At 41.0% G+C, this 24,444-nt stretch overlaps 3 protein-coding genes across 5 annotated transcripts in view; all 3 read left to right on the forward strand.

Annotated features, from left to right (window-relative positions):
- The window catches only part of LOC143866844 (uncharacterized), a 38,563-nt gene that overhangs the window by 10,086 nt on the left and 4,033 nt on the right, over positions 1 to 24,444 (forward strand). Inside the window, exon 3 of one of the 3 annotated variants that reach the window (XM_077376021.1) lies at positions 2,773 to 2,923. The exons of 1 other annotated variant lie outside the window; for it this stretch is intronic. The gene's annotated coding sequence lies outside the window, so the exon portion shown is untranslated. Of the gene's footprint in view, positions 1 to 2,772; positions 2,924 to 18,100; positions 18,213 to 24,444 lie in introns of those variants that run through there. One more of the 3 variants, XM_077376022.1, reaches the window with a different exon arrangement.
- Positions 2,954 to 5,044, forward strand: LOC143866842 (uncharacterized). Its single transcript, XM_077376015.1, has 4 exons — positions 2,954 to 3,648; positions 3,728 to 3,865; positions 3,943 to 3,999; positions 4,094 to 5,044. Exons 1-4 carry the CDS (start codon positions 3,058 to 3,060, stop codon positions 4,964 to 4,966), a joined length of 1,659 nt encoding a protein of 552 aa, XP_077232130.1. The 5' UTR covers positions 2,954 to 3,057; the 3' UTR covers positions 4,967 to 5,044.
- On the forward strand, positions 4,908 to 6,251 carry LOC143866846 (ubiquitin-like-specific protease 1A). Its single transcript, XM_077376023.1, has 5 exons — positions 4,908 to 5,109; positions 5,189 to 5,287; positions 5,371 to 5,613; positions 5,708 to 5,802; positions 5,882 to 6,251. The coding sequence occupies exons 1-5, from the start codon at positions 5,032 to 5,034 to the stop codon at positions 6,045 to 6,047; spliced, it is 681 nt and encodes a 226-aa protein (XP_077232138.1). The 5' UTR covers positions 4,908 to 5,031; the 3' UTR covers positions 6,048 to 6,251.

Here is a 24,444-nt window from a genome sequence, read left to right on the forward strand (position 1 = left end):
ACCATCTTCTGGATTTGATGGACCCTCCAAGGGTACTTCTTCTACCCCATTTGAGGGCCCATAATCCCTTCTCTAATACCATGCATAGCTCCCCTCTATTGCCCTTGAGAAGCCCCCCTTAGGTACTAATAACCCCTTTTTTGTAGCTGAAAACCCATGACTTTCAACTTCAAGACTTTCTTCTGGATTTGATGGACCCTCCAAGGGTACTTCTTCTACCCCATTTGAGTGCCCATAATCCCTTCCCTAATACCATGCATAGCTCCCTTCTATTGCCCTTGAGAAGCCCCCCTTAGGTACTGATAACCCCTTTTTGTAGCTGAAAACCCATGACTTTGAACTTGACGACCATCTTTTGGATTTGATGGACCCTCCAAGGGTACTTCTTCTACCCCATTTGAGGGCCCATAATCCCTTCTCTAATACCATGCATAGCTCCCCTCTATTGCCCTTGAGAAGCCCCCCTTAGGTACTAGTAACCCCTTTTTTGTAGCTAAAAACCCATGACTTTGAACTTCAGGACTTTCTTCTGGATTTGATGGACCCTCCAAGGGTACTTCTTCTACCCCATTTGAGGGCCCATAATCCCTTCTCTAATACCATGCATAGCTCCCCTCTATTGCCCTTGAGAAGCCCCCCTTAGGTACTAGTAACCCCTTTTTTGTAGCTGAAAACCCATGACTTTCAACTTCAGGACTTTCTTCTGGATTTGATGGACCCTCCAAGGGTACTTCTTCTACCCCATTTGAGTGCCCATAATCCCTTCTCTAATACCATGCACAGCTCCCCTCGGTTGCCCTTGAGAAGCCCCACTTAGGTACTAGTAACCCCTTTTTTGTAGCTGAAAACCCATGACTTTGAACTTCAGGATCATCTTCTGGATTTGATGCACCCTCCAAGGGTACTTCTTCTACCCCATTTGAGGGCCCATAATCCCTTCTCTAATACCATCCATAGGTCCCCTCTGTTGCCCTTGAGAAGCCCCCCTTACGTACTAATAACCCCTTTTTGTAGCTGAAAACCCATGCCTTTGAACTTGAGGACCTTCTTCTGAATTTGATGGACCCTCCAAGGGTACTTCTCCTACCCCATTTGAGGGCCCATAATCCCTTCTCTAATACCATCCATAGCTCCCCTCTATTGCCCTTGAGAAGCCCCCCTTACGTACTAATAACCCTATTTTTCTAGTTGAAAACCCATGCCTTTGAACTTCATGATCTTCTTCTGCATTTGATGGACCCTCCAAGGGTACTTCTCCTACCCCATTTGAGGGCCCATAATCCCTTTTCTAATACTATGCATAGCTCCCCTCTATTGCCCTTGAGAAGCCTCCCTTAGGTACTAATAACCCCTTGTTTGTAGCTGAAAACCCATGTCTTTGAACTTCAGGACCTTCTTCTGGATTTGATGGACCCTCCAAGGGTACTTCTCCTACCCCATTTGAGGGCCCATAATCCCTTCTCTAATACCATGCATAGCTCCCCTCTGTTGCCCTTGAGAAACCTCCCTTAGGTACTAATAACCCCTTTTTTGTAGCTGAAAACCCATGCCTTTGAACTTCAGGATCTTCTTCTGCATTTGATGGACCCTCCAAGGGTACTTCTCCTACCCCATTTGAGGGCCCATAATCCCTTCTCTAATACCATCCATAGCTCCCCTCTATTGCCCTTGAGAAGCCCCCCTTACGTACTAATAACCCCTTTTTTGTAGCTGAAAACCCATGCCTTTGAACTTGAGGACCTTCTTCTGGATTTGATGGACCCTCCGAGGGTACTTCTTCTACCTCATTTGAGGGCCCATAATCCCTTCTCTAATACCATGCATAGCTCCCCTCTATTGCCCTTGAGAAGCCTTCCTTAGGTACTAATAACCCCTTTTTTGTAGCTGAAAACCCATGCCTTTGAACTTCAGGACCTTCTTCTGCATTTATGTTAGGTTTTATTTTTTACGTTAATTTTTGGAATGGAGAAATGCGATTTCATTTCATGTACATATCAGTTACCGCATTTCCACCTACGGAGTAAAATAAATGCAAATGGTCGTCTGCTATTTGTTTATGCTAGGCTTTTATTTTTACAATTTGTGGAGTGGAGAAATGGGTTTTCAAAAACACCTTCTTCAATACCATGTAGAGGGCACAGTTTATAGTTGATGGGCCTTCTTTAATACCATGTGGAGACCCATGTTCATTGTTGAAGCAGTCATGGTTCACTTGTTTTATCTTCGATTTCATTTATTAAATTATTGGTCCAATGGTGGTCATTGAATTCCAATAGCTAGTGCTTATCTGCTTTGTTTCTCAAAAGGTCTGATGCTATGAGTTTTTTTTTAAATGCATGTGAGCTAATACTCGCCTGATGCCCATGTGGATGAGAATTTTAACAGACCTCCTAATCTGTTTTGGGGGTTTGTCCTTGTTGTTGTGCTTTCAGAAAATTCATATAGAACACTGATCGTTGCACTTATTGCTTAGCTCTTTTGTTTCTTGTTTGCTTTGCTTCATATCTAAGAAGCCAGACCTTAGAGGTTACAGACATGATACATATTTTCAGGTAAGTATGAGAATTGTAATAATTGTTGGTTTGCTTGCTAGCTTTTCTTCATAATAGTACTGATTGGGAATATGAGTTTATGCTATGGGTTGGATTTTATTGATTTTCTTGGTAATTTATTTTAGAGATGATGAGGACGAGAATTTTAATGATTGTCAATATAACTGAGTTTTATGAATTGATCTCGGTGATTTTGATTTGGTTGTTCATTGTTATACAGTTTTTATCCGGTCAGGAGCCATTCAAAGCCTTGAAAGATGGTGATGCGAAAAAGTGATAGAGTGAAAGTAACAAAGCCTCCAACAAGGACAGAAAGGAGTTTAGAAGGGGAGGAGACGAAAACTGCAGCTGTGAAGAAGAGAGGAACAGATGTAAGTGTGTATGTTGTTAATTGTATCAATCATAGTAAGTTAATTCATTTACCACATATATTTTGGCGATGTAATTTGTTTTGCAGGCTCCATACGTCCCAGCACGATGTTCTCCAGTTTCTTTCAAATCGGCAATGGACAGGATAAAGTTCAAGTCAGTCCATTTTCATGCCATAGAAAAGACTCATTTCCGACATCTGTTTGGCATGGAGGACATTATCATGCACAAGCCTCTCATAAGAGCTATCCACGATAAGTGGACTCCCGGCACTAACACGTTCACGTTAGGGAGTATAAATGTCCCCTTCCTTCCAAGAGATGTGGCATTGGCATTAGGACTGCCACTTAGTGGAGAGCGAATGGACGTGGTGAGGGTTCTGTCATTCGACAGGACAAAACCGCAACCTAAAGTGCCTGGCTGGCCATTTCCAGAGGCCAACGTCAAGGCATCGGTTATTGAGAATGAAATTACAGCATTAGTTAGAGAACGCAATAAAGTTTCGATAGAGAAGACAGTGAAATATGTTCTCCTGCATCTTTTTGCCTCTGTCCTTTTCACAAAAAGCGCACATCGAGCTGACGAGCTCTTCTGGCCCTACATCGACGACATAGGAAACATTGGCAACTATAACTGGGCGATGACAGTGTATGACTGGCTCGTAGATTACCTAGACAGAGTCAGCAAGGGTGGCAGGTACCTTGGTGGCTGCTCGTTGGTAATTCAGGTAATTTGGACTCATGACATTTAATATTCTAACTGTGCTGTTTATAGTTTGATTAACATGGTGTTTCGTATGTATGCAGGTATGGTTATACGAGCATACCACATTTTGGATTCCCACCAATCCAACTGCTCGTCCACGTGTCCTTAAATGGGACTGGAAAGCAAACGAATCAAAGACATATCGATTAGTGGAGCAGAAGCAGATAAAGAAATCGGAGGTGAGATATGAAAAATTTGTTAACGTATATATCAATACTAGTATCTTGATAACTGACTATGTTTTCCAAAAATTCAGGTGGTGGTGACATTGAAAGTATCTCTGTTAGAGAAGTCACAGTACCTACAGGATGAGGTAATGAGTCGAGCATGACTATGTTGCCTACGTTATTTTATTTTACTTTTTGATTTTTTAAATTTGATCATTGACTGTCATGTTTAAACATTAGGATGTTGAGGAGACAATGGAAGCCGATAAGGAACAGTTGGAATCCGAGGGGATAGTTTTGGGAGTAGAAAGTGAAATGGAGAAAGGAAGTAGTGAAGATGAGTCGAAGCATATAAAAATTTTGGCGAGAGAGAGAGATGTAGTTGATAGACAGTGGCAGATGATTAGAGCAGCATGGGAAGAAATAAGAAAAAGAGAGGAAAATGTTGGAAAAAGAGAGGAAGATGTTAGAAAGAAAGAGGAGGATTTGAAAAAAGGATGGGAGCGTATGCGGAGAACAAATGAAGGGACTGGGGGAAGAATGGAGGGGGTTGAGGTGGAGAGGAAGGGCGAAAATGCATCTCAAGGTGCACGATTATCTTCGCAGCTGTGCGAGGATTGGACGAATTTAGCTGACCTTGGATGTGACATGGATGCAGCCGCCACCCTAATAGATGTATGGGCTCAGAACCCCAAGTCATATGAAGAAATATTCGGCACCACAGACGGGGTGATCCTTAACCCTTTACAACGATTGTTCGAAATGGAGGTGACCAAGGAAGAGGCACCATCTACTGAAGTTGAGATGAAAGTGAGTGGTCTAAGGGATGAGATGGTGGATTCCGAATTAGGGAGCATTGTGAGGGGTGTGAAGATGGATGGAAGGAGTAGGAAACCTGTGAGAGCCAGGAAAAGCCCCTACTATTCAGGGAAGACCCGAAAGAGAAGGCAGAAGGAAGGGAAGAAACAGGGGGAGGACCCCAACATACCTAAACCACCGCCCAAGAAGAAAGGGGATGACGGGAAGATGCGTAAGGGAAGGAGAACAGCTCTGATAGAGAGACTTCTAAAGCATGAAAAAAGGCAAGTAGATGTGAATTATATTATACCATGATTTAAGTTGATCAGAATTGAAAATTATTAACTAACAATTTAATACAATTTTGCAGTGATATCCTCATGAAAACAGATGATGTACACCTAATAGCTGAAGACCTACAACAGCTTTGGAATGTCAGACAATACATGATTGGCACTGTAAGTCATTTTTTATCATTAATTTCTACATTACTGTAGGTAATAATGTACATCTGACATTTACTTCTCTTCCTTGAAGATTGTCGATATATATGGGAAGCACGTGCAGTCCTCCAACGACGATGGGTTAGCAGATCCTACAATGGGGGGAATTGTCTTCGTTCCATCGGTGGTACATGTAAGTGTAATTTCTATCATCCCACATTGAGGTTTACATAAGATTTTATCTGTAGTATCCCATTGAATTCCTTTTTTTTATAGGGAACTCTGACTGCAGTGGGGACCGAAGTCACTGAGGAGCTGAGGGTAGAAAAGTGGAAGACAGCGAAGGACGCTCTGCACAGTAGACTTATAAACCACCACCTCGAAGCAGTAAAAATGGTACTATTACCATTATGTGAAGACAACCATTGGGTTCTCCTCATTGTCGATATGGTCAACAAAATCTTCCACGAATGCAATTCCTGTAAAGGAATGGAGTTCCAGGAAAGAGCAGGATTGACCGTAAGTGGGTTAGCATCTTTAATGTTTTCCTACTTATAAATCTATACGTATAACACTTATGTTTCCTAAACCTGTCAATGTTAACCACTTGCAGGTTGCGTTGTTGAAGGAGTACTTAAAGGAAAGGGGCTGTGATATAGACCACTTTCAATATGCGCAGATGGAAAATTTCCCACAACAGGCCAATGGGTCAGTATATTAGTATATTTAAATGTTTATTTTTCTAGGCTATGATTTTGATTCGCTCAATACAACCGTTGTTATGCAGGTTCGACTGTGGTTTGTTCGTGCTTAAAGCGATCGACCATCTGTATGCAAATGATCCATTTACTTTCAGCAAGTCTGACATTCCCGCTTATCGGCTGCAGCTGTGCGAAAGATTCTTGCGCGGAGAGTTTGGGGACTGTGGCGATTTCCTTAAGGGGGATATATGACTGAAAAATGAAGAACATCTCTTCAAGTTCTGATGGATGTTGTAAACATGGTGGACATTGATAGTTTTTCCAGTGAAGTTTTCTGTCTATTTGTAAGCAAAATGGGGTAAAATGGGCTAAATTTATTTGTAATTGTTGGGCGCATATGTGTAGGACATAAAGCAGGGTGTAGAGACACAGAGGGAGGGTTTGTTTGTATCTCAGCATACTGACAACTATGTATTTGTAATTAAAAATCAAGTTCTGTCAACTGATGGTCGTTGTGGCATTGGGTTCATTCCGAAATATGGTAAAGGACTTTGAAATTTATCAAATATTTCTTCATAAAGTTTTGGGGGAATTTATATTTGTATTGGATAGAAATATGATTTATTTGTATTGAATTGTGGTTATTTTCTGTAGTTTTAATTTATTTTCATCGTCATAGTTGGCAGTGGGAGCCCTATTTTTTCTGATTTTCTGGGTATTTATATTTTTATTGTAGGTGAAAATGTTAGGACATTGTCTGATAGAGCCCCAAATTGCACGTTGTTCGTACTTTTGAGGAAGAAAAATCTCCCTGCGAGATTGGTGGGAAAATAAGTTATCCCTCTTGAAAAAATATTTCCGGTTTTGTTTGGTTGGTTTAACTGTTGGGAAGAAAATAATTCTTCCGCAAACTTGTTCATAAATTTAACACCATTTATGACAACAGCCACCCCCTTCTCTCCAAATGGATTGTCCACCCCACAGCATAGGAAGATCCATAACGTCCATTTCATGGGCCACAATTTAAATCGGTTTTATGGCAAAAGACAATTCATGCATTTAGATCATGTTTTGTACTTCCTATGTGCTACTGTGAAAAAAAAAATAAAAATTTTTGACATTCTCGGAGCTCCGACAATTTGTCTCGGATCTCCGAGAATATTGGCAGATGGAACCTGGACATATTGTCGGAGTTCCGACCAAAATTTTCGGAACTCCGAGATTCACCCAGCAAACCTCGGAGCTCCGATCAAAAATCTCGGATCTCCGAGATTCGGTCCAGTAGGAATAATTTCCATCCGTCCCATCTCGGAACTCCGACAATATGTCTCGGATCTCCGAGAATATTGGCAGAAGGAACCAGGAAAATTTGTCGGAGTTCCGAGACAAATTTTCGGAACTCCTAGATTTCACCCAGCTACCCTCGGAGCTCCGAGAAAAAATCTCGGAACTCCGAGATTCGGTCCAGTAGGAATAAATGTATTCCGTCTCTTCTCGGAACTCCGAATCAATATCCCGGAACTCCGAGATTCGAACCCTCAGGAAGTCGGAATTCCGAGCCCATTTCTCGGAACTCCGACAATGAGTCCAGTAGAATTGAACAAAATTCCTATATTCTCGGAACTCCGACAATATGTGTCGGAGCTCCGAGATCCGGCCAGCAACGTTATAACCGTCCAGGTTCGTTGTTTTAACTATTCTTCTCCTCTTTCCCTCTTTCCCTCTTTCCCTCTTCCTTCCACTTCCCTTCAAACCCTAACTCCATTTTTCGTTTTCTCTGTCATTTTCTCCCTACATCATCCTCCAAAAGCCTCATCTCCCTTCCAAATCCCTCTCTTCTTCCTAAAACCCTACCATTTCACCCATTTTTCATTTTTTCTTTCTTTCCTTCTCTAAGTCTCCTGTTTTCCTCCATTTTTGGGGTATTCCTCATTTGTTTTACATATTTCTTTTCTCTCCACCCACATTTCCCCTCACCATGCCTCCTAGGACCAAAAATCTCAACATCGGAGGCTCCTCCCAAGTTCAAGACCCCGAATACGTTCCTGAAGTACTTCCCATGGAAGAAGGGCCTTCACGGAAGAAGGCGAAGGCGAAGGTTGTGGCTGCCGAGGTTGTGCCAAAGTCCTATTTCACTGGGGATAAGGCCAAGAAACTCTGGGACGACGTCGGCACTAGGCGCGTCCTGACCGGTAGGTACATTGATCCCCCTGTCCTTGAAAATTTTGATTTAAAGGCCAAATTTGATGCTCTTCATTGGACACCCATCCTTCACATGAACGAACCCGTTTACCCTCGATTGGTGCGTCTCTTCTATGCCAATCTCACCATTTCCCCTTCCTTCTTCAAAATCGAATCTAAGGTCAAGAAAACTGTCATCAAACTCACCTATCAGACTTTTGCCACAGTATTTGGGATTAGCCTTGAGGGCCTCTTACACTATTTTTGGCCGGACGATTGGACACATGAACTTGATGATATTGATCATGACACTGTCTATGGTCGGATAACACGGCGCTACCACCCTAATATGCCCGTACAATCTGCCGACCTCATTCCGGTTGCGTGCGTGCTCCATAACTTCATGTACCACATCTTCATACCTCGTGGTGGGATGCGTGAAGCCCTAAGACCCTTAGAGGCATATATTATCTACAGCATCCTAGAGGGCCGCCAGCTTTGTCTGCCATATATCATGTTTCGCTTCATGTTTCAGACCCCTGAACGCTACCGATCTTCCTTGCCATATGGCATGATTCTCACCCGTGTCTTCCGGCACTTCGGCATCACCTTGGATGGAGAGATGACCATGACTCCTACTGCCCCGTTTGATGTTCCGACCTTTAACCGCATGGCTCTTAATGAAGCAGCGATTGACATCGATGTTCACGATGGAGGAGGCTACGAAGCTGAGGACCAGCCTGCACCGGCACCTCAGCCTTCAGAAGATACATCTCAGTTCTGTACTCGCCAGGATTTGGCTCACATGCAGGAGGCCATTGAGCGATCCATGGCCTCTCAGTTTCAGCAGTTGTCTACCCATGTCGACTCTGCGATTTCGACTCGCTTCCACAACATGACTTCTCACTTTGATGACCAGTGGGCCGCCTATTATCGCTACATCTCCAGTGGTCAGTGGGGCCAGGCGCCGGGCAGTTCTTCTCATCACCCACCGCCTCCTTCGGAGTAGTAGATGGCTCTAGTTCTCTGATGATGGATCCTGTCTTGTTCAGATTTCTTTTTATATTAGCTTTATCTATATGTTTCTATAGTGTTTGGATTATCAGTTGGTTGTATGGATGATATTTAGGTAGTTGCTTGGATAGTCAGTTGGATCTTTTTGGGATGTATTCCGTTTTATATAATTCTGTTACTGTTATGATGTGTCGTGGATGCTATGTCCTTTGAGTGGTTGTATGCACTTTCATTGGGTCACATCTACTCTCTTTCCTTTTGTTCCACCTTTTTTGGTGATGACAAAAGGGGGAGAATATTTGAGCTCCCAAGTCATAATAATATGCATATATTAAGGGGGAGTAAAGCTCTATGCTCCATTTTTTTGGGACATCAATGCCCTTCAAACGAACAAAAAGGTCAATAAATATAGGTTGCAAAATGACAAACTTTTTTTGGCCCTTTCTTACCAGCAGGGAAAAGCTTTTTGCAAACTTTTTTGCAAAATGACAAACTTTTTGCAAAATGAACAAAAAGGTCAATAATATGCATATATATATATATACACAACCAATTTAATTTTCCAGTTCTTGAATTTTCTTACCAGCAGGGAAAAGCTTATTTTAACAATGCTTGCAAGGTAGAACTCATTCGAGCTTCAGAAAACTGGGCAACCTTCAACTATGACAACCCATTCCACCTTAAGAAAACAGGGTTTCCCTCAAAAAATTACAGTATACCAGTAATTACAGTATACCATTAATTACAGTATAACAAAGAATACAGTATTCCACCTTCAAAAAATTGGGTTTCCCTCATAAAACTGGGCAGCCTTCAACTATGCACACCACTAATTACAGTATACCATTAATTACAGTATAACAAAAAATAGAGTATTCCACCTTCAGAAAATTGGGTTTTCCTCAGAAAACTTGCCAGCCTTCAACTATGCACACCACTAATTACAGTATACCAAAAAATGGTTTCCCTCAAAAAATTATTATATACAGCAACTAATTACTGTGCACACTTTCAATTAATCCACTTCTCCTCCTTCATCCAACTGGAGCCTCCAATGCATTCTCCGCGGAATAATTACGTGAAAAAAGGAGCTGCACAAGGTACACCCGACCTACAACACCACCACCACACCGAATAAGTATGGAATCGGGGATGTTCTATACTACTTATTGACCTCAATATATTACGTATCATGTACCTATTGAAAACGGGGGCAGAGGGTCCAATGGCAGATTCATCAGGGAGTTGTCTCTCCATGGGAGGTTCTCTGCAACTCTTTTTGTTGTGGCCTAGTTTTCCACAGATCGTACATTTGCGATGCACTCCACTCTGCAATTCGCGGTCAGATCTTCTCGTTCGCGGCCGTCCATGTGGTCTTTTCGCTATTGGAGGTAATACAGTCTGCAGAGGTTCTGGAGGCAGTTCCCATTGAGTGCGATCTACTGTAGGGTGAAGCACCTCACAGTACGTTTCCCGATACATCTCTATACGAAACCATTTATGGCAATAATCGTACTCATCAAAATCTGTGATGGCAATGGCTGCCATGGCATGTCCGCACGAAAGCCCAAGCGTTTGGAACTCACGACATGTACAGGTTTGTTGCAGCAAGTTTACGACATCATGATGATCACGGGACCTTACTTCAAATTCGTGCACACCTACTCGATAAGCAGTATATCCGCGACCCTGTTCCCTGGCCAGTCCCAAATGTTTTTCTGCATAATGCCTGCACTTTGTTTCCCATTGAAGGCCCATCGCTTGACGTTTCTGTATGTATTCGGAGCTCTTAAAACGAGTCAGCTCCACCGCAGCTGCAATCGGCAATTTTCTGGCATCCTTTAGCACTGCATTGTAACACTCCGATCTATTGGTGGTCAACACATCATATCTTTCCCCCTTGAAGTAGAAACTAGCCAGTTTTCCTTCGGAATAGCGGCTATCCAGTTGTGTGCATTTTCATTCCTCGCCTTAATTTTTTCCATTGTGTCTATGAAAACACTCTCTCTCAAAGCCCTAGCAGCTCTCCAGAACAATTTCTTAAGTAAAGGGTCTTTGAAGTCGGTGTACAGATTGGCGGCGAGGTGACGCATGCAGTAGCTATGGTTTGCAATAGGCATTACTTTAGGCACTGCTTGCATCAACCCCTTTTGTCGATCGGAGCACAGGGTCAATGCGCCTATCCCCTCAGGCAATACGTGCCGCTTCACCAAATAGAGGAACCAGCACCAACTATCTTCGTTCTCAGTCTCGACAACACCAAAAGCTAATGGAACTAATCCGTTGTTCCCGTCTACCCCAACTGCGATCAGTAAGATTCCAAGATACTTTCCACGTAGATGCGTCCCATCGACCAAAACTATCGATCTGAGTGTTCGTTGGAAAGAACGTATGCTGGGACCAAATGCCCAGAATAAGCGAGCAAATTTATCATCTCCCCCTCGACGTAGATCTCTCGCTCGAAAAACACGCATGTAGGTGCCCGGGTTTGTTCTCATCATCTCAACTATCAGTGCAGGGAGCAAGCGGTACGAGTCCTCCACATTTCCACACTTTATTTCAAGGATGATGTTCATCGCAAGGTGTGCTCTACGGTAGGTCATGGTTATACCCCAGTGCGACTTGATGTACTGTCTTATGATCCTTGTCCCCACATCTTCTGGACGGTCAAATAGGGGTAAGCATGTCTCGGCAACCCATGGGGATGTAGCTAGATGATTATCATTGCCCTTTAAGTGAGATGTACACGTATGGTCGCTCACAAACTTCTTCACTAACACATAAGTCATACGGCTAATGCCTGATATACGCCACTTGCAACCTGGTTCCTTGCATACAACGGCATACTTCTTGGGAGTTGACCGTGACTTCTTGAACATGAATCGCTGCCGAATTGTATACTCCTTAACGGCCTTCTTGAACTGCTTCATATTTGGATACATAGCCCCAACAGTTAACTCATCGAACTGAAGATTATCTGCATCTACCTCATTAGCCCCAACATACATGTCGTCTACTTCCAGTGGCCGACTTGTGCCAGCAGGTAGAAATGGCCAACCATTGGCGGTAGGGGGAGCCACTTCTGTTGGCCTAAGATTTTCACCAGAATCTTCGTTCTGATTTTCATTTCCATTATAATTTTCAGGATCATGGGCGGCCTCATCACCCTCCTCATCCTGAACCTCAGCCTCAGCCTCGTCATCATCCTCATCATCATCCTCTGCAGGATCATCATCATTGTCATCTTCAGTTCTAAATTCTTCGAAATCACAACCGAAGACATGAAAATCATCCTCCAAAACGTTAATATGCTCCAACGGCACATCTGCATCATTCCCGGGGACAATGATATCTTCGGAGGTAGGGTTCTCATACATATCGTCCGAGAAGTTTTCATTTAGGTCAACTCGTACCCTACACATTTCAACAATATAAAATTAGGATAGTAGATTGAGTACTTCAATATAAATAAAATTGTACAAGACACACCTTGAACTAAATTGTGCCGAGTCACCTCCTATGATTGTATTACCCAATTCTGTTTCATATTCTCTTTCTAAGTCTACTTCAAAACGAGAGTCGGGAGTGACAGTTACTCGTTCCGATGGATATCTTAGGTGTGGAATCGGTGGAACGGAAGTAGGAGGTATGCATGCATTATGAGAGGGATTTTGAGAGGGAATCGGTGGTACAGAAGTCAAACGTATGGGCAGGTTATGAGAGGGATTTCGAGGTGAAAAGGAAGTAGAAGGTATGACATTGTTTGTGGGCAGAATTGAAGAATAAGATGAATTTAGGCCATTGTCAATTTTTGTTATGTATAGCATCACGGAGTTGAAATTATCTTTCTCAAGCACCTTAACCAACGATTGGAAGATTTCATCGCTATCGACCTCGATTAGAGTGCTTATATATGGATCAACAACATATCGACATTTGATGGATAGTGACACCCGTCCTCCAATACTCCCAATTCGACTGTGGATTAGAGCCTCTAATTCTTTAAGATTCATTCGGGGACTTACCAATAACAATTTCTTACTCCCACCAACATATTTCCAATTAACTTCATCCTTCAGTATGCCATCATAGTGTAACAGTAGAGAAAGCATTGTGCGTGCCAGTTTACGAAGACCTGCAAAGGGCAGACAAGATATGATAAGAACCAGTACGTAAAGGGGGCTTCTCAAGGCGAATAAGTAGAGGCCGACATAAGCAAAACCTTTGGAGGCACACGTTGAAAGAAGAAAATATGACCTTCCTGATTGAAAACTTGTCTGCAAAAGGAGTATATGATATGGTTAAGACTTAAACATGAGAAGAAGATGATAACATATTTTTACTCAGTACATTTAATACCAGACTGAAGCATGGAAATAATTTAACATAAGTGAACATTGCATTTCAAGTATACAGGTCACAGTACGAAATCTAGTTTAAAGACGAAATCTACGAGAAATTAGTTTAACATGTTACATCTGGCAAGGATATAATATTTTCTTAATTAAATTACAGCAGAAGGGATTATGGGCCCTCAAATGGGGTAGAAGAAGTACCCTCGGAGGGTCCATCAAATTCAGAAGAAGGTCCTCAAGTTCAAAGGCATGGGTTTTCAGCTACAAAAAAGGGGTTATTAGTACGTAAGGGGGGCTTCTCAAGGGCAATAGAGGGGAGCTATGGATGGTATTAGAGAAGGGATTATGGGCCCTCAAATGGGGTAGGAGAATTACCCTGGGAGGGTCCATCAAATGCAGAAGAAGATCCTGAAGTTCAAAGGCATGGGTTTTCAGCTACAAAAAAGGGGTTATTAATACCTAAGGGAGGCTTCTCAAGGGCAACAAAGGGGAGCTATGCATGGTATTAGAGAAGGGATTATGGGCCCTCAAATGGGGTAGGAGAAGTACCCTTGGAGGGTCCATCAAATCCAGAAGAAGGTCCTGAAGTTCAAAGGCATGGGTTTTCAGCTACAAACAAGGGGTTATTAGTACCTAAGGGAGGCTTCTCAAGGGCAATAGAGGGGAGCTATGCATAGTATTAGAAAAGGGATTATGGGCCCTCAAATGGGGTAGGAGAAGTACCCTTGGAGGGTCCATCAAATGCAGAAGAAGATCCTGAAGTTCAAAGGCATGGGTTTTCAGCTAGAAAAAAGGGGTTATTAGTACGTAAGGGGGGCTTCTCAAGGGCAATAGAGGAGAGCTATGCATGGTATTCGAGAAGGGATTATTGGCCCTCAAATGGGGTAGGAGAAGTACCCTTGGAGGGTCCATCAAATCCAGAAGAAGGTCCTGAAGTTCAAAGGCATGTGTTTTCAGCTAGAAAAAGGGGTTATTAGTACGTAAGGGGGGCTTCTCAAGGGCAACAGAGGGGACCTATGGATGGTATTAGAGAAGGGATTATGGGCCCTCAAATGGGGTAGAAGTACCCTTGGAGGGTCCATCAAATCCAGAAGATGGTCCTGAAGTTCAAAGTCATGGGTTTCCAGCTACAAAAAAGGGGTTACTAGTACCTAAGGGGGGCTTCTCAAGGGCAACCGAGGGGAGCTATGCATGGTATTAGAGAAGGGATTATGGGCACTCAAATGGGGTAGAAGAAGTACCCTTGGAGGGTCCATCAAATCCAGAAGAAAGTCCTGAAGTTGAAAGTCATGGGTTTTCAGCTACAAAAAAGGAGTTATTAGTACCTAAGGGGGGCTTCTCAAGGGCAATAGAGGGGAGCTATGCATGGTATTAGAGAAGGGATTATGGGCCCTCAAATGGGGTAGAAGAAGTACCCTTAGAGGGTCCATCAAATCCAGAAGATGGTCCTGAAGTTCAAAGTCATGGGTTTTCAGCTACAAAAAAGGGGTTACTAGTACCTAAGAGGGGCTTCTCAAGGCCAATAGAGGGGACCTATGGATGGTATTAGAGAAGGGATTATGGGCCCTCAAATGGGGTAGGACAAGTACCCTTGGAGGGTCCATCAAATCCAGAAGAAGGTCCTGAAGTTCAAAGGCATGGGTTTTCACCTACAAAAAAGGGGTTATTAGTACGTAGGGGGGGCTTCTCAAGGGCAATAGAGGGGAGCTATGGATGGTATTAGAGAAGGGATTATGGGCTCTCAAATGGGGTAGAAGAAGTACCCTCGGAGGGTCCATCAAATCCAGAAGAAGGTCCTCAAGTTCAAAGGCATGGGTTTTCAGCTACAAAAAAGGGGTTATTAGTACCTAAGGGAGGCTTCTCAAGGGCAACAGAGGGGAGCTATGCATGGTATTAGAGAAGGGATTATGGGCCCTCAAATGGGGTAGGAGAAGTACCCTCGGAGGGTCAATCAAATCCAGAAGGTCCTTAAGTTCAAAGGCATGGGTTTTCAGCTACAAAAAACGGGTTATTAGTACCTAAGGGAGGCTTCTCAAGGGCAACAGTGGGGAGCTATGCATGGTATTAGAGAAGGGATTATGGGCCCTCAAATGGGGTAGGAGAAGTACCCTTGGAGGGTCCATCAAATCCAGAAGAAGATCCTGAAGTTCAAAGGCATGGGTTTTCAGCTAGAAAAAAGGGGTTATTAGTACGTAAGGGGGGCTTCTCAAGGGCAATAGAGGGGAGCTATGCATGGTATTAGAGAAGGGGTTATGGGCCCTCAAATGGGGTAGGAGAAGTACCCTTGGAGGGTCCATCAAATCCAGAAGAAGGTCCTGAAGTTCAAAGGCATGTGTTTTCAGCTACAAAAAATGGGTTATTAGTACGTAAGGGGGGCTTCTCAAGGGCAACAGAGGGGACCTATGGATGGTATTAGAGAAGGGATTATGGGCCCTCAAATGGGGTAGAAGAAGTACCCTTGGAGGGTTCATCAAATCCAGAAGATGGTCCTGAAGTTCAAAGTCATGGGTTTTCAGCTACAAAAAAGGGGTTACTAGTACCTAAGGGGGGCTTCTCAAGGCCAATAGAGGGGACCTATGGATGGTATTAGAGAAGGGATTATGGGCCCTCAAATGGGGTAGGAGAAGTACCCTTGGAGGGTGCAGCAAATCCAAAGATGGTGCTCAACTTCAAAGGCATGGGTTTTCAGCTACAAAGAAGGGGTTATTAGTACCTAAGGGGGGCTTCTCAAGGGCAACACAGGGGAGCTATGCATGGTATTAGAGAAGGGATTATGGGCCCTCAAAAATTCAATCCCTACACTCTTCAAACTCATGTCTGTCTTCTTTTCGCAAGCACTTTCACATTTAACACCAAAGCTAAATGGGATAGCATGAGTTTTTAATTACTAATAATAGCAATATCTTATGGAGCACAACCACCCTTTGCGCATTATCATATTGCCACATTTCTCTTAAATAAAATCTTTGCAAATTATTTCTTTCAGATAGTAAAGAAAATAATATGAAAGATAACAAGGGGGTGAAGGCAACGGAGAAAGATATGTGATTGTATAAGAATGCCATATTGAAACATGTACCCCAACTGTAAGAACGGTGTGTTTGCCACAAATGGTTTATTTTTTCTCTAAATATACACTCAACTCCTATTGTTAAAGCATCAATTTCTTTAATGTTAATCTTTATTTGTTAGTTTCAAGAATTTGTTGCTCAAAATAAATGGATGTTAAGAAAGCTTTTATTCATGGAAAGTTCAAAAACATAAATGTAGTTCAAAAGCTTTTAGTATGAGAGGTGAGACTACAAACTACATCTACATCTCTACTATGACAGGTGAGAATACAAATTTGTCAACTGACTACAAACTACATCTCTACTTCGTACTCACACCGAAGACAAATCATGAAAAATAAACTGAGACCAGGTAGGGTTTACTGTTTTTCAGGTTTCATACGTGCTTCACCTTCGTCGAGATCGCCGGAGAGATTGCCTACGGCTCTGTTTGGTTGTCAAAAATCAGGCATCTCATTAGAATTTCGTGGGAATTTTAGATGCTGGCACGTCGTTTGGTTGTGTTTTTCAAACCCGATGGTCAAAACACCCACAACAATGTCGGGATACGGTCGGCCCACGTGGCTCTCCAATGAGAACCGAATGGCAAACCCCCAAAACCGAGTTTCTATATTAGAATTTCAACAGGAATGGCCTTCTCAAACGACGGATGAGGCTCCACGCACTGCTTCGTCGCATATCTACCGCTAAATTCTTGTAACCAAATGGCATTTGAGAATTTAGTTCCAACAAAATCCTAGTAAGCATCCCTACAACCAAACGTTACTTCAAAACCCCACCCCCATAAGGTCCTTTCATTGCCATTCTGCACAAATCCCCTTTCACTTCCCCTTCCCGCCGAGATTCACGAACCAAACAGACCCGTAGAGATCGCCGGAGAAGACGACGGAAAAAAAAAAAAACACAGACGGGAGGAGAGAAGAGGGAAGAGAGAAGAGGGAAGAGAAAGAGAGGGAAACTAAAATGCTTTTTTATTCTTAAAAGTCATATCACCTATTTCTGCCACAAGGGTATTCTCGTCATTGAAAATTTTGAAAACCAAATTTTGACCCTCTTCTGTCATTTTCAGCATACACTTGACCCCTCTGATATTATTTCTTTTATTTGTCCTCCCTCTGTCAAATTTTCTTTGGATTTTGAATTGAGTTTTGAATACAAATATGAATAGATACGTCAGCTCATGTTGAGGGAGACAGAGAGGGAAGGGGGTACTTCCTACTGGAGGGGAGAGGTTGAGGAGCAAAGAGTGTGAAGGAAACTTCCAAATCTGTGGATTTCCAATTACTTATTCCCACAGCATATTTGGAAAACTGATTTTTTTCACTGTCAGTTGCTGAATTGGAAATCCAAGAATTTTTGTATTTGGATTTCGAATTGAGTTGAATACAAATATGAATAGATACGTCAGCTCATGTTGAGGGAGACAGAGAGGGAAGGGGGTACTTCCTACTGGAGGGGAGAGGTTGAGGAGCAAAGAGTGTGAAGGAAACTTCCAAATCTGTGGATTTCCAATTACTTATTCCCACAGCATATTTGGAAATCTGATTTTTTTCACTGTTAGTTGCTGAATTGGAAATCCAAGAATTTGATCCGGATCCAAATTACAATGCAAAAAGGGCTGCAAATGTGAGAAATCCAAATCAAAATCTTCTCGGCATCTAAATGGGCCCTAAAGGAAACCTAATCCCCAAATATACGTCAAGAACTCACCCCATCAAATATACAGCATACTGGGACACTTCTTTTCTTAATAGCAGGGAACATTGCTAAGCTAGTGATTGAAGAAATTCTGTAAGGTATAATCAGTAGCACACATCTGTTAATGTTCACAACCTGTTCTTGTGATTCAAATTATACATTTTCATGTCAAATTATAGGAAAGAAAGAATAAGATGATTTGTGTTTTCGGAGAAATTATATGGTATAAGGCCTTACAACAATAATGCCCTTGTATGGTGGAGGTACCACCCTTGTATTTGATCCAACAGCAGCTTCTCAAAAAGTGAGTTGCTGTGTTTTTGATATATTTTGTAAATCAAATGTATGGTGGTGGGAGACTAAATGTATAGTGGTGGGTGATTAAACCTGTGGTCTGGAAGGCTTTCATTTTCCCAATAAATTTTGTAACAATGATGTGTTTTAATTGTAATAGATCTAAGAACATATACGTTAGCCATATGGTTTGTACCCAAAGCAATTCCTATTTATCAGGGTATAACCAGTAGCACAAATCTTATATTGTTCACAAATTGCTTTCATGATTCAAATTCTACAATTTCAAGTCCAATACTGATTATTACACTCAAACTAACGCAGCATTGAGTCTCCACTTAGAAAATAGATCCACAAAAGGGCACTGTAATAAAACAACTATTAATGGAAGAAAATTATCATTTGTTCCCATCTGAATAAATCCCTAGGATTTACCTACCCTACCCAATGGGGCTGTTCTCAACATGAATCCTTGGATAGCGAGCCTATCCATGGATAAAATCAATCCCAGCTTGTCCTCCAAGCTCCAATGGGAACTCTTTGAATCCTTTCCTACTCCTCTGACATCAAGACTGCATGCGCTTCAGTATTCCAGTGATCATTTCTTTTTATAGAACTTTATACAATAGCTATAGGTGCTTTGTTTGCTATTTGAACTTGTAGTCACACGTAAATCTTTTGGTACCTGAACCTGAAATCATAGCCACAAGAGAAGGAACTGCTCAGCGTCCTTTGATCAGGTGTAAAAGAGTCTGATTGATGTTACTGACAAATTTATAAGTGGGATTGAAGCTTTAATAACCCAAAGCAATGAACAAATGAATTGATTAGTATTTGGAAAGCTAATTTTAAATACTACATCTTGCATAAGAGAAATATAACACATGACTCTTTGGGATACAATAGGAGGCAATTATCATATGGATGTCATGTGATGCACTGGATAGCAAGATAATGGTGGAATTCCTGAATCTTGATGTAAAAAAGAGATCAAATTATTCTCTGATTACTTTATCTAGATTCAAAGATATACTAAAAGGATGTAAAGTGTACTTTGCTGTGCTATTGAAAGATAACTTGATTAGTGATGAAAGTATATACAGGAAGTTAAAATTACAAGGAAGGAAATAGGGGCATCCAATTAAAAATAGTACTTCAATAATAAATGGATTCTAATCTCAATGAAGGCAAAACAGCTCTCATCAAAATGAAAAGCGAACTCTAAAAAGATAGACTATATGCTTACCAAAAAAAGCAGTGAATTCCTACAAATGACTGTGAATGTGTGTGGCAAGTGGCAACTAAATTTTCGCACAAAACCTTTATTTTTTGTGGAAGGAATATTTGATGCACGACATTGGATAGCTTCGCCCCAAAAAGAGGTGGTTATTTTTAATTGCATGTTGCTAAGCCATGCTTACAATACATATTTCTCACTCTCTGCATTCTTTGATCCTAAATTCATGAAAGAAGTTTTTTGTTTCTATGTTTTTTATTTCTTTGATACCCATTTTTTTAATTTCGTTTTCCCCCTAACGTCAAGAGAAAGGAGGGGGGGGGGGGGGGGGGGGGGGGGGGGGGGGTTGTATTTTGGTGTATGGTTTTCTTCAGTCTCAAGTGATGTTCGTGGTAAACTCTTACCAGAGTTCAGTTGCCTTAAAGGTTAGGAAATAAAAGGTGTGCTAATTGCTGCGATTCCATTATATGATCAACAAATTGGTTTGAATCAAAATCTTCATATAAGAAGTCAGCTCTGGATATGTGAAGTTATTTAAGAGCTAGTAAGACTCGCCAATCAGATAAAAGAAAAGTACTCATTTCAGTTAATTTTAAAGTACAGAGAGCTATGGGGATTTAGTGTGATCTCTCAGCTGAATAGGAACATCACATCAAAAGCAGATTACCAAGGCTCTAATATGTTCCTTTTTCCACATTTTATTCCGGGTATGTACATCGTCAATGAGGCTTGGATAAGCTAGTGAGGTTCTTTTAAAAGTGGTTGAAAGATATTCTCTCTGGTAGTGCTTAAGCTGAATTTTTTTAATCTGAGCTAACCGATGGTATTGCAAAAACTAGCCCAGATTAGATGAAATTCCTATCTAAGGGGTTCCCTAGCCTTGACAAAAGCTTGTGAATGCTCAGATGTGTTGCTGCCCTTACAACTCCCTGGCTATCCGAATTGGTAACTTGTCAAATAAACATTGGCTTAGTGAGCCATTGGCTTAAGTCAGTGATTGAGCCTTGGGATTCCAAATTTAATGTGGATTAAAAGAGGAACTCAAGATGAGGTGATCAGAATTCTGTAACTAACGTCCATAAGGTGCATTTGACTCATTACAGCATTCAGTTCCTCCAAATTGTACAAATACCAAGTAGAAACCTGTTTCAGAATTTTGGAATTATGAGGGGTTTCGTGAATTCTGTGTCACATATTTGACTCAAACAGAGATTGTTTTCTCAGTTTATGTTGCAGCTGAGATTAAAGTCGTGCAGCATCCAGTATCACCATCTTTTAATAGAGATGATTAAGATCTCCTAGTTTGATGATGTTGAAGTGGGGATTACAATCATACCAATGGGTTTATGGTCGACAGCAACCTCTCCCCGATTAAGGAAGTTAGATCAGTTTCTACTTACTAAAACTTCGTAAAGGAACTGTCTACCATATCATCTCTGAGTATTTGTACCTAAATACAAGGATTGTAGTCATCTTTAACAATGGGGTTCATTGCAACTTCAGTGCTCAACCGAGACTCACCAATAGCCCTAAGTCTGAACCTCTTTGAATGCAACCAGTCCCTCAAATTCTGCTGCCAAGAACAGTCCAGCAATGCATAATAACTGCTGAATTTGGTTGTCAATGTCCATATCGGAGCTGACCTTGCCAGAGGGGTGAAGCACCATCAGTTCGAAGCAAGCTTGAAGCTCAATTGTGGAGGAAATTCTCCACCCGACAGCACCTTCCTGTCAGGTTCAGAAATTCTGAACTCAGTAACATAGAGTAGTCACCAATAGGTTCAATACTTGGTGGAAACGATGGACAACAAGCTGAAAGTGCTTTTATCACTGCTAGGACCAACGAAAACCAAGTGAAATTTGCTGTTAGTTTTTTCTGGTAAATCACAGACAGAAGCAAGAAGCACTGATGTTTCCAACTGATGAAATAGTTTTTTAGAATCAGAAATAATGTAAACCCAGAAAGTACAGAAATATGCATCTTTAAGCAACAGACGTTCGATGTATAATCGGGGCGACAACTAATCCAGCTGATCACCCTAGAAACCCATGGTACACAAAATAAATCAAACAAAACCCAGTAAAGAAAAAAAACGCAATCAAATGTATAAAAAACATATTTCTCTACCGAAGCGCCCGAGGATCCAGAACTTTCAGCACCATATTTCCTTGCCGACTGCTTGCGAGCTCGAGAACCCTTACTTTCGCCCTACCAAGAGCATAACCCCAAACCAGATAAATTTTCATCTCTCCAAATAAATAGAGAAAAAGAAAAAGTGCACAAAGCTCCACAAGAAATTGTAGAAATGACAGAAGCAAGTTACCACAGTCTATAGATCCGATAGCCAAAGAGCACCCCCAAAATAAGAAATCAATAAATCAAAATTATCATCCCTACTTAAGTAACCAAAAAAATAAATGAAAATGAATATCTAAGAGATGAATAAAAAAAACAAATGACACTACTTACCTCTCTATAGTGCTGTAAATAAACCTTCAGAGCTCGATATAGTCCACGAATCCTAATGTTGCCATTGCCTCCAACAAATCATCTCTGTTGATCGTTTGATGCCTTTCTCTCTGACACTTTTCACTCGCTCTAACAAAAAAAAGCTTCAATCAATTCATCAAGAAAACAAAGCACAAAATCAAAATCTATAAGAGAAATGAGACGATTTTATTACTCGCTGATGACAAAGCTGCTAAATTCAGAAACGCATTCCTGAACGGATTCCCTCGCCTCCTTAGAAATCTTTCCATTCGTAGGAATCCCTTTCTTTATAATTCGACAAACATTAGTCGATGTTTGCAAACATCAGTCGAATTATGAAGAAAGGGATTCCTACAATGGAAAGATTTCTAAGGAGGCGAGGGAATCCGTTCAGGATTGCGTTTATGAATTTATCAGCTTTGTCACCAGCGAGAAATAAAATCGTCCCATTTCTCTTATAGATTCTGATTTTGTGCTTTGTTTTCTTGATGTATTGATTGAAGCTTTTTTTTTGTTAGGGAGAGTGAGAAGTGTCAGAGAGAGAGGCGTCAAACGATCAATGGAGATGATTTGTTGGATGCAATGGTAACGTTAGGATTCGTGGACTATATCGAGCCTCTGAAGGTTTATTTACAGCGCTATAGAGAGGTAAGTAGTGTCATTTGTTTTCTTTTTATTCATCTCTTACATATTCATTGTTATTTATTGTTCTGGTTACTTAGATAGGGTTGATAATTTTAATTTCTTATTTTGACGGGTGCTCTTTGGCTATCGGATCAATAGACTGAGGTAACTTTCTTCTGTCATTTCTGCAAATTCTTTTGGAGCTTTGTCCACTTTCTCTTTTTCTCTATTTTTTTTGGAGAAATAAAAATTTATCTGGTTTGGGTTATGCTTTTGGTATGGTGAAAGTAAGGGGTCTCGAGCTCGCGAGCAGTCGGGAAGGAAAGATGGTGCTGAAAGTTCTGGATCCTGGGGCGCTTCGGTAGAGAAATATTTTTTTGATATATTTGATTGGGTTTTTTTTTTTACTGGGTTTTGTTTGATTTATTTTGTGTACCACGGGTTTCCAGGGTGATCAGCTTGGAGCCTATTATTCGGGCAATGACAACTGAAATTTCAGTAACAAGCATAGCCAATTTCAGTTAACTGTCCAGTAAGTATGGATGTAACTGGTTCAAAATGGGATTTATGTATTGATATGCAATAGCATCCGCAACAAATGGACTGTCACAACCTGTAAGCAGATCAAGGTAGCTGGTTAGTATACTTACAATTTTTATTATAACAATGACAATTTTCAATTCGAGAATTTTTTTTTACATGAAAATAGAGTTGAATAAATGATGGAAAATCACTTTCCATTAATAATCTAATATAAAGACTAAAAAATAATAAAATTCAAACAATTAAATATTTGAATTTGAATTTATTAACGGGAGAGAAATTTGAATCAAGTGTGAGGAATTGGGTATGAAAGGCACAAATTAAACAATTCAAATAAAATGCGTGGAGGTGTCACTACCAATTTTAAAATACGATGTGCACGGGTAAACGAGATACTATTTAAAGCTCAGAGTTCCAACCAAATGAATGCCTTTAGAAAGAAAGCAATAGATGATAGATTTAATAATAGGTGGGATTTAAAAATGTAAAACAACAGTGAGTTGTTACTACAGTTAAATAAGGCAGAAATTTGAAGTATGGTAATAAGATGAGTTCAATAGAGAGCTGCAAATTGATTTTTATAGGATGAGATAATTATTCTAGGTCAGCAGAAAACTGGTAAACAACAAACTGATTTTTTTATCGTAGCGTGTATTCAACAACATAAATTTAATATACCGAATTTTTAAGGACTGTGGTTCATAGTTTCATTCCACCAATATATTGGAAAATGAGGAAATATGTTTTAAAAGCAAATGTAATAAAACAGACTTAAGCCAGGCTTGTTTGTTTTAATGACAAAATATACAATTTTGATTGTTTCATAGAAAATAGATGATTTGATTTCTAATCCCCATAAATAAATGAAATCGGCCCAAATGAATCGTAAGTAGGGGAATGAAATCAATACAAACAGATCCTGAATATGATGATGAAATTAGTACAAACAATCTGAATGAAATCAATGTAAATGAGTCACAAATAAAATGGTAAATCAGTGTGAACTGATCATGAATAAGTTGATAAGATAAATAAAATCAAAGGTTCAGGCCTTCTCCATTTACAAAGTTGAATGCCGAACCGTGTATTTCACGCCGGCGTGAAGAGAGGAGGAAATGGTGGGTCATATGCGCCTGTTGGAA

This window comes from Tasmannia lanceolata, unplaced genomic scaffold (genome assembly GCF_043159265.1).
Source record: "Tasmannia lanceolata isolate RefF3 unplaced genomic scaffold, GAP_Taslan_0.1 ptg000162l, whole genome shotgun sequence".
NCBI classification, from domain to species: domain Eukaryota; kingdom Viridiplantae; phylum Streptophyta; class Magnoliopsida; order Canellales; family Winteraceae; genus Tasmannia; species Tasmannia lanceolata.